The 10,797-nt window shown below is 39.3% G+C and overlaps 1 protein-coding gene across 3 annotated transcripts in view; it reads left to right on the top strand.

The window, feature by feature from the left end:
• Positions 1-6,383, top strand: part of FNDC3A (fibronectin type III domain containing 3A) — a 227,235-nt gene extending 220,852 nt beyond the window's left edge. For all 3 annotated transcript variants that reach the window (XM_005863209.2, XM_005863208.2, XM_005863210.2), the window contains one exon: positions 3,829-6,383. In XM_005863209.2, the coding sequence (XP_005863271.1) occupies positions 3,829-4,143 (315 nt within the window). In that variant the 3' untranslated portion in view covers positions 4,144-6,383. The remainder of the gene's footprint in view (positions 1-3,828) is intronic.
• The last annotated feature ends 4,414 nt before the right edge of the window (positions 6,384-10,797 follow it).

The following is a 10,797-nucleotide window of genomic DNA, read 5'->3' as shown; positions in this document are numbered from 1 at the left end:
AGGGGAGGGCAGTTAGGGGTGACCAGGCCTGCAGGGGAGGGCAGTTGGGGGGCGATTAGGCTGGCAGGGGAGGCAGTTGGGAGCGACCGGGCTGGCAGGGCAGGCAGTAAGGGGTGACCAGGTTGGCGGGGGGAGGGGGAGAGGACAGTTAGGAGCAACCAGGCCAGCAGGGAGGAGGTAGTTGCAGGCAACCTGGCGGGCAGGGAGGGCAGTTAGGGGCGATCAGGCCAGCGGGGGCGGGGGGAGTGGCAGTTAGGGGTGACCAGGCAGGCAGGCAGGTGAGCAATTAGGATTGTGAGAGGGATGTCCAGGATTGTGAGAGGGATGTCCAACTGCTGGTTTAGGGGATCGGGCCTAAACCAACAGTCGGACATCCCCTGAGGTGTCCCAGATTGGAGAGAGTGCAGGCTGGGCTGAGGGTACCTACCCTCCCCCATGCACGAATTTCGTGCACCAAGCCTCTAGTATTAAATATTAAGGGAAGGTTTAAATAAGTTCACTCAGTCTAAAAGTAATGTATTGCTGAAATCATTGTTTTATAGTTACTGCTATAAATAATGTATACTGTGCATATTCTTCAATGTAAAATCAGATATGGATATGTAATGTACACAGAAAGTAAAACTAATTAGCCATAACCGGTTTGGCTCAGTGGATAGAGCGTCGGCCTGTGGACTGAAAGATCCCAGGTTCGATTCCCGTCAAGGGCATGTACCTTGGTTGCGGGCACATCTCCAGTAGGGGTTGTGCAGGAGGCAGCTGATTAGTGTTTCTAACTCTCTATCTCTCTCCCTCCCTCTCTGTAAAAAATCAATAAAATATATTTTTTTAAAAAAAGTAAAACTAATTAAACGGAATTTGTTCCTCTGTAATGACAGCTTCAAAAGTGGTTATCTTTGATAGTAAACATGTACACGTATCCTTAAAAGATAGGACTATTTTGAAATTTTCGTATTAAAGTATTTGGTAAATCAATCTAGCCAACCAAATAAGTTTTTAGAATGTGGGTATAAAAACCCACAAAGAGATATAAACAGGCAAGATACTGATTTCAATTTTTATTGGCTCTAGTTCTACAACTGTTATTTTCTCCATGTTATGATATATTCAGAAAGCTAAAATAAAGACAAATACCAATTTGTGGGGGTCTAAATTTTCTTCAAAGGTTTTCCTATAAAATTATGTTGCAGTTGGCATACTATCTCAAAGTTCTTGGTCAACTAAACATGCACAAACTTCACAAGCTTTGGTTTAGTCTGTAATTCTCTTTTTTTTGAATATATATATTTTTATTGATTTCAGAGAGGAAGGAAGAGGGAGAGAGAGATAGAAGCATCAATGATGAGAGAATCATTTATCGGCTGCCTCCTGTATGCCCCACACTGGGATCGAGCCCGCAACCTGGGCATGTGCCCCGATCGGGAATTGAACCATGACCTCCTGGTTCATGGGTCGATGCTCAACCAGTGAGCCACGCTGGCCAGGCTTGTCTGTATTCCTTAATTAAAATGAGAAGTGAAAATTATTCTTTACCTTCCATTGTCTTCCATTGTAAATCTGCACTAATTGATATTTGCCACACTGTCCTTATAAAAGGGTAGTTGATTGATAGCAAAGATGGGGCTATTTTGTTTTTGTTTTGTTTTAAATTTATGTAATACAATCTTCGAGCAATAGCTTGTGGGCCAAAAAAAATTACGAATTAGAGTTCTTACTTGCCCTTTACTATTTATTAAGGCCACAACAATTTTATCTTGTCAGTATGAAAAGGGTGGGAGAGCAAAAATGGCGTTATTCATTTTAATCTTATTTTTCATTCTGAGACCCTACCCCAGCTCATCTCGAGCTTAATGCTTATTTTGAATAGCTTCACTTAAGTATAAAAATCCCTTTAAATTAGTTTTAAGCAAGTTCATCTGTTTTCTTCAGTCCTATATCTACAGTTGTCTATAAGATGTCTCCCTATATACATATCCTCCTAACATCTAAAACAGAAAATTGAAAATCTCATCATCTATCTTCCCTCCCGATCTCTCCTCCCCAACTTCTTTCTTACTTCATCAGCGTCATAAACACTAACTTCACTTTGGTGCCTAAGCTTTAAACTCTTGGAAGAATTAGGGCTTACGGGCTATTAACTCTTAAGTAATAGTCATTTCTAAAAATGATCCATAAAAACTATGCTAAGGCCTCATAACCTTATGCTTAAGCCCTGTCCTGCCCACCCCCCTCAATCTCCCCCTCAGCCTTATGATCAGGATTCCTTAAAACACCTTTTAAATATCATACACCTAAAGTAGCCCCTGTGGATTCAAACCTAAGTTTTCAACTAGTGTATTAACATATTCCTCCTCTTTGTCATATCTCTTACCTATCACCTTCATGCCACTTGTTGAGTTTTTTCTCCTAACCATATTAATATGTTTATTTGGAAATAAATGGAAAGCAAAGAAAATTTTAAAGACAAAAATAAATATTGTACCCATTAGATAAATACATACTGTTTTTTACTCTTACAAAACTGTCCTCATTGTATATGTGCTGTTTCTACACTGCAGCCTAATGCAACCTTCTGAATTACTTAAGTTAATCCTTTAGCATTGCCTAATTATGAACCTATTCTACATTCCCACTCAGAACATTCATCTGCACCCTCAAAACTAATGCTAATCACCATTTTCTTTAAGACTCATCTTAAGGCTTACCTCTTTATTAAATAAAGGTTATATATACACACACTCAGCATCCACTGATAATACATTTTGAAGTACAAATAGTCAATGGTTCATTAATTTTGTTGCCTTTTATTAAGTACCTATTATATTCTGGATTCTAGAGACACAAAAATGAGCACAGTTCTTACCTCATTCCCCTTGGAGCAAACTAGTATGTAAAAAACTTAGATTTACAACACAGATATAATTGAGGCAGTTAAGATTGCTTGAAAGAATGGTAGCCCAGGTTTTGGTTAATCTGACTTACAGCCCACCAGCTAGCTGGGGGTACTCAATTGGAAGGTCACTGTGAGCCTTGGTTTTCCCACATACAGAATCATGGAAGGGACTCATTAAAGGGAAATGATAGCTTCATATATTGAGCACTCACTATATGCTGGGCACTGTGCTAAGTGCTTTAACAAGTAGTGACTTACTTCAATATCATAATTACCATGCAAGATAACTACTATTATGCTTGTTACATAAGGTAGTTGGGGTCTAAGATCACATGGACTGTAAAGTGATAGAGCACAGCGTGGACCCAAGGGTGACCAATTCTAATACATATTCTCTTAATCCCTAGCACACACTCTTGGAAATCCATGGAATTTCTTTATTATTATTTCCCTTCTAAGGCAGAGGACTTTGGGTTTTAAGATCCAATTCTGTGATTCTAAGTGATTCTTCTCTTTAAAGTCTATTAAATGATTTGTCATAGACATCTATAGAAAGCTCCTTATTCATTAATGGTTTCATTTTGAAATTGTGCAAAACCAGTTATACAAAGATGAGATTAGATACTTCCTCCTCTCATGGAATGATTTCACAAAAGTTTGACTTTTTACATTTGAGGAAACCAAGGACATGTCCGTGGGCTGATTTTGCCTGTTCTCCAGCTACTTTAGGAGTACATCTTTACTTCTTAACTGGTCTACAAGTTCTATGAGGGTAGAGCTTACATTGTAACTTTTCAGATTTATCCATACGTATTTTTTAAATATCATTTGAAAGATAATAGCAGCTTCCATGTTTAAAAATAATTCTGAAACTAGCCAATTTTAACAGATTTTTCTTCCCACACGTAATTCTTTTTCTAATACCTTACGCACAGATTTACAAGGGTCCCGACACTTCACTCCGGTATTCAAGCCTTCAGCTGAACTGTGAATATCGTTTCCGCGTGTGTGCCATTCGCCAGTGCCAAGACCCTGTGGGGCATCAGGACCTAGTAGGTCCCTACAGCACAACAGTGTTCTTCATCTCTCAGAGGACTGAACCAGCAGCCAGCACCAACAGAGACACTGTGGAAAGCACCAGGACCCGGCGAGCACTTAGTGACGAGCAGTGTGCAGCCGTTATCCTTGTGCTGTTTGCTTTCTTTTCCATTTTAATTGCCTTTATAATTCAATACTTTGTAATCAAGTGAAAATACAACTTTATTTTTAATACTGTATTACATTTTATTTTGTCATGTACTAAAATTATTTCTGTATTGCTTTTCCAAAACAGTGGCATTTAGCACTGGCATTGAAACTATAGTACATCATTTTTTGCCATTTTCAGTGCTTATATTGTTAGGTAGAGGCTTGCACCTCATTAGAATGCAAGCCACAGAAATAGCAATTTTTGGTTTTTTTGTTTGGTTTGGGTATTTTTTTCCCCTTGTCTTTTTTTCTTCTGTCCTTCCTTTCTTTCTTTTTCTTTTATTTCTTGTCTTTTTCACATGCCTTCTTGTCAAACAAATCTTCTAAAAGGCAAGAATACATAATGGATATTTTGACCAGTCAGCATGAGTGTAACACTGACAACCTGATCTGTTTGTTTTAAAGATTATTACCTAGTGAATGATTCAGAATGATTAAAATTTACACTAAAACATGCTATATAAAAATGTTAAAGTCTGATGCTGTGAAAGCAATCTAGTGCTATATTTCTACCTCCTCATTTGTCTTAATTATTTGGTAAGTGGGATTATGATGAATAACTGGAGGAGCTTAGCAAACAAAAACTGGGTGAAAGAATATGCATGAAAAAAAGAACCACTTGTTTGATGAATGTGGAGTTCTTTATTACACTATATTTTCATGAATTCACAGATAAATCACTTAAAGAAAGCACAGACAGTTTACTTGGCCTAAATTAATTTAATGTTTACTCAAAAGGCACCTCTTCAGGTGTTGAGAATATGGAAAAGAACAGAGGGCTTTTAGATAGTTACTTTTTTTTTAAGTAATTATAGTCAACTCTGAATTTCAAACCTATTTAATTTGGTTTTGTGAACCTTTGAACTATTTGTATATGTATAAAGACATACATGTACATATGTGGCATATAAATAAACTATACATACCAAGTGTGAAAATAACACACACACACACTCACATTCATCTAACTGATATTGGCTCATTTTTAAGAACTCCTCTAAGTTTTGCTGCTTCTTCCATAACTACTGCCATCACCATCAGAATTCATAATCAAATTTAACCTTTTTGTTTGGAACACCAAATTTAAAGACAAAATTAATTTGCACCAGTAAACTTCAAGCTGCTTTCTTTCTTAAACTAATGTTTAATGTAATGTCTGTTTGGATACTTCCAAATTGTTGATTGCATGTGTTTAATGTTGCATTAGAGCACTTTGCAATTGCATAATTCATTAATGTTTTGTGAGCTTGCATTTGTGAGTTATTGGATGATCAGATTGTATTTTGACAAGAATCACATTGTACATCTTGCATAGATGTCAATGACTGCCAGTAATAATACAGTTTGTAATGAAACTTTCTAAAATTCTTGTTTTATCACATCTGTTATCTGTAAAACACTTGTAACTAGTCTTTTTAATTTATTATTTGAATTTTAGGATAGTGAATCACTAATTTTTAGTTGCTGAAGTTAGCATTTTAGTGATTACTAAGCACTTGTGTCAGTCTTTGATAAAGGACGTATGTTTTGTACTTTTGAAGATCTCTGAAGAATTTCTCTTATATTAGAATGGGCATGTGTTGTAATTGTTTTATGTCAAATGATCCATGCCGTAGAAAAAAACATTAACCTTTGTTCAAAAAAGAAATGGATAAACTTGGCCTTTCCAAGTGGTAAGAATGATCTGTCAATATAATATATTGTATGTTTACATTTTATTTAAATTTAATCTCTTATGTATAGGCTGAAAACTCCCAAAAAACAAGTGATTGTGATTGTTTTCTAGAAACTTCTTAAAAGTGCCACATTTGGCAGTACAAATGAGTTTGAGTGTAATAGCCCAGAGATTTCTATAATAGTTGAATGTCTAAAATGGTAAAATGTACCACTGTGACAGTTACAGTGGCTTATGTTTTTCATAGTAATGGAAATGAACTCCTATTTTTGATAGTAAATGTCATTTAATAGTGTATTTGCCATTTGAACCTCACTGCAAAATTAGTGCAGAAGAGAAAACAATTTTTAATGTAATCTTGATTTTACCTCATATACTGTACATTCCAAAAACTCTAAACTTTTTAAAGATTATAGATACACTACCAAACATATCACTTTAAAATTGTATAAGGTTGAACTTCATACAAGTGAAAAAATATTATCTCATAAAAATACATAAACTATGTAGCAAAAATATCTTTAAAATCCATGCAAAATAAAAGTGGTATCATTCTTTTTTGAGATATGTTTATTGTATTCATGTACATTCATTATTTACTACCTCTTTTTTTATTGTTAATCCTCACCTGATGATATTTTTTCCATTGATTTTTAGAGAAAGTAATGGGGGAGGGATGGCGGGTGGAGAAGAGAAAGAGGAAGAAACATCTATGTGAGAAAGACACATCGATTGATTGCCTCAACGTACCTGGACCAGGGCTGGGGATCAAACCTGAAACCCAGGTACTTGCTCTTGACCAGGAATCGAACCCACGACTTCAGTGCTAACCATTGAGTAATGCCAGCCAGGGCTGCTGCCTCTTTTAGAAAATGTTAAGACTCCACTCTTGCAATGGGCTTACAACAATTTTCCTACCAGTATTCAAATCTTCAACAGATTTAAGGACCTATATTCAAGGAGGTAAATACCAGTAGATTAAAGAATAAAATTAGAAGTTTTATCTTAGTGACTTAATTCTGTGCAATTCATTAGGTACCTTGCTTCTAAGTAGCTCTCTAATTGCCACAAATGCAGGTATCACAATAAAATTTAAAATGTTAAGCTGGTGAAGAGATACTTTGTGGAGGATCAATCCACAGAAACAACTAAGTATGAGTCCAGCCTTGAAAAGAATGTGATCCTGATTTACAGTGTTGCACATCATCCTTTTGCCCCTAGATTAGAACTAGGAAATATACCCAGGTTTGAGCATTCCCGGGGTTGGTTTCCAACATTAATACCTTCTCACTATTGTAAGTTCTCTGCAGGAGGATCCCATGTATATGGTGGCTCAGTCAGGCAAACAGACTGCAAAGGAATGGCTTCCCAACACCTAACATCTTGCATCCTGTAACCTAACCACCTACCATCAACATAGATGATGATAATGCATTATTTTTAAAAAGCTCTTTAAATACTCTTCATTTTCTCCCTGATATTCTTAAAGGGGAGAAAAGACTCCAAAAAAAAGTTGACAACAAATATTTTAATAGTTGTCATTAAATTCTCACTTCAGAGTGTTGCCTTCAAATGTTTACATGTTACAAAGAGCTATTTTTCATCTTATATAATAAATAGGATGATATTTGCTATGAGAAATTTGCCAAAAAGAGTTTTGAAAATAGATTTTGAACCCATTCAAATCATAATAGCTAGCATCCATTCATCACTCAGTGTGTGCTAGGCATTGTGTTCAGTGCCTGACCATCCTATATAATAAAGAGCTAATATGCAAATGGTTGTCATGCCCTCATGCCGTAACAGCTCAGACACAACACTGGGGAAAGAGGAATGGGGACCAGCCAGGCTGTGGCCCAGGAGAGGGACAAGCCGCCCACCCTGCAGTCCCGGGCATAAGCGGCCCAGAAGAGGGACAAGCCGCATGTCCCCCGGTCCCAGGCGCCAGCAACTATGGCTGTGGCCAGGGAGAGGGACAAGCCGCCCACCCTGCAGTCCCGGGTGCCAGCAGCTGCAGCCCAGGCAAAGCCGCCCACCCACTGTCCCCTGCAGCTGTGGCCAGCCTGGACAAAGCCAGTCTGGGTCCTGGGTGCCTGCGACTGGCCAGAGGAGGGAATCCTAGGTCCCAGGTGCAGGGCGAGACAGAGGTGGTTAGGGGCAATCAGGCCAGTAGGGAAGCAGTTAGGGGCAATCAGGCAGGCAGACAGGTGAGTGGTTAGGAGCCAGTGTTCCCGGATTGTGAGAGGCAGTTGGACATCCCCCAAGGGGTCCCGGATTGGAGAGGGTGCAGGCTGGGCTGAAGGACTCCCCACCCCCACCCCGTGCATGAATTTTGTGCACTGGGCCTCTAGTATTTACATAATCTTCCTAATTGCTCTATTAAGAATAAACACACACACAGAAGTCAAGCGCTCTGCCAAAGTCATATGGCTAAAAAATAATGGAGTTGAGGTTTGAATCCAGGTGCCCCCACACTCGACCACTATCCTCTATGTGTCTCCTAGAAGTCCTGTATTCTATGAAGAAAATGGAAATACAGTGGGGCCTTGACTTACAAGTGTCCCGACTAACGAGTTTTTCGAGATACGAGCCGTCTCTCAGCTGATTTTTTGCTTTGAGTTGCGAGCTAAAATTCGGGTTATGAGCCAGCTTCAGATACCCCACCGCTAGTTGGCGCAGCGAATGTCACAGTGAACGCCACAACATCAGCCCAGCATCACGTGTCTCACTCGTTCACTTTAATGATTTGACATACGAGTAATTTGAGTTACGAGCTCCGTCACGGAACGAATTAAACTCGTAAGTCAAGGCCCCACTGTAATGGACTTTAATAATGCATTTATGATAGCATTTATCGAGCAGTTTATGTAAGCCAGATATGATGCTAAATACTTGCCCATATCCATAACAACCCACAACCCTCTAAGGCAGCGGTTCTCAACCTGTGGGTCGCCAACCTGTGGGTCGCGACCCCTTTGGGGGTCGAACGACCCTTTCACAGGGGTCGCCTAATACCACCGGAAAACACATATATAATTACATATTGTTTTTGTGATTAATCACTATGCTTTAATTATGTTCAATTTGTAACAATGAAAATACATCCTGCATATCAGATATTTACATTACAATTCATAACAGTAGCAAAGTTATAGTTATGAAGTAGCAACAAAAATAATTTCATGGTTGGGGGTCACCACAACATGAGGAACTATATTAAAGGGTCGCGGCATTAGGAAGGTTGAGAACCACTGTATTAGAGAAAGTGAGCTAGCAAGATGGGTGGTATGACTGAAATGGAAATGATGGAGGTTCCCAGATCCTTGCAATAATACAGTATAAGGGATGTCCATAAGAGCCACTGCCCTCGATGGGGAGACAACAAGATCAGATAGAAAGGAGAAACCAAGGCATGGCCAGACTCATGTGTGGCTGTAAATTTTATCAGGAGGAATGCTTGAGAGAGTGGCAGGCAGCAAAATCCTCAGGGGTGAGGGTGAGTGATGAGGGAGGGCTGGAAAATCTGAGGAAGTTGGTTTCAAGACTAAGTTTTAGGATGACTGGAACAGCAGTGATGAGGAAGGTAAAAACACTAGTGGTGTTCATGCAGAGATAAATAACTCCCAGCAAAGTTGCAGAGCAATCTGTGGTGCTTCGGGTGAGGACTGCAGAGCTAGAATGACTGTGGGGGCACAGCAAGGCAGTTTGGTGGCACATCATAGGGCCTGCAGGCTTTGGAATCAGGCTGGCCAGAGTTTAAATCCCATCCCTGCATCTTGCTACCTGTGTGATCTCAAGAGAATCCCACTTTGCTCATGAGTGAAATGAGCTCCTAAGGACACGATTAAATGGAAACCACAGGGCCAAACACATCCTGAATACTCAGTAAGTGTTAGCTATTGACATTAAGACCATGTGAATTAGCACTACTGTGAACATAAGGGTGTATATATCCTTTCTGATTGGTGTTTCAGGATTCTTAGGATATATTCCTAGAAGTGGGACCACTGGGCCAAATGGCAGTTCCATTTTTAATTTTTTGAGGAAACTCCACACTGTTTTCCATAGTGGCTGCATTTCCACCAGCAGTGTACTAGCCCCTTTCTCCCACATCCTGGACAGCACTTGTCATTTGTTGATGGTAGCCATTCTGGCAGGTGTGAGGTGATACCTGATGGTCATTTTAATTTGCATCTCTCTGATGATTAGTGACTTTGAGCATTTTTTCGTAGGTCTCTTGGCCATCTGTATGTCTTCTATGGAGAAGTGTCTATTTAGATCCTTTGCCAATTTTTAAAAATATATTTATGTTGATTTCAGACAGGAAGCGAAAGGGAGAAGTAGAAACATCAATGATGAGAGAGGATCATTGATTGACTGCCTCCTGCACGCCCCACACTGGGAATCGAGCCCCCAAACTGGGCATCTGCCCTGACTGGGAATCCAACGTGACCTCCTGGTTCATAGGTCAATGTTTAACCACTGAGCAACTCAGGCTGGGCCCTTTCCCCATTTTTTAATTGGGTGTTTTTTTTCCCTTTGTCAAGTTGTATGAGTTCTTTATATACTTTGGAAATTAACCCTTTATCAGATGTATCATTGGCAAATATGCCCATCAGTAGATGAATGGATAAAAAAGCTGTGGTACATTTACACCATGGAATACTATGCGCTGTAAAAAAGAAGGATCAATTACCCTTTGAGACAGCTTGGAGGAACCTGGAGAGTATTATGCTAAGTGAAATAAGCCAGTCAGAGAAAAAAAAGTATCCCATGATCTTACTTATATGTGGAATCTAATGAACAAAATAAACTGACAAACAAAATAGATCCAGAGACATGAAAGCATGCAACAGACTGACAAATCTCAGAGGGAATTGGGGGGGTGGGGGATGGGAAGAGATTAACCAAAGAACTTATATGCATATATGCATAACCCTTGGACACAGACAATAGTGCCGTGAAGGCCTGGCGGGCGGGG

Source organism: Myotis brandtii, unplaced genomic scaffold, assembly GCF_000412655.1.
Source record: "Myotis brandtii unplaced genomic scaffold, ASM41265v1 scaffold174, whole genome shotgun sequence".
Lineage (NCBI taxonomy): Eukaryota > Metazoa > Chordata > Mammalia > Chiroptera > Vespertilionidae > Myotis > Myotis brandtii.
This window is presented reverse-complemented; position numbering and strand designations above follow the sequence as displayed.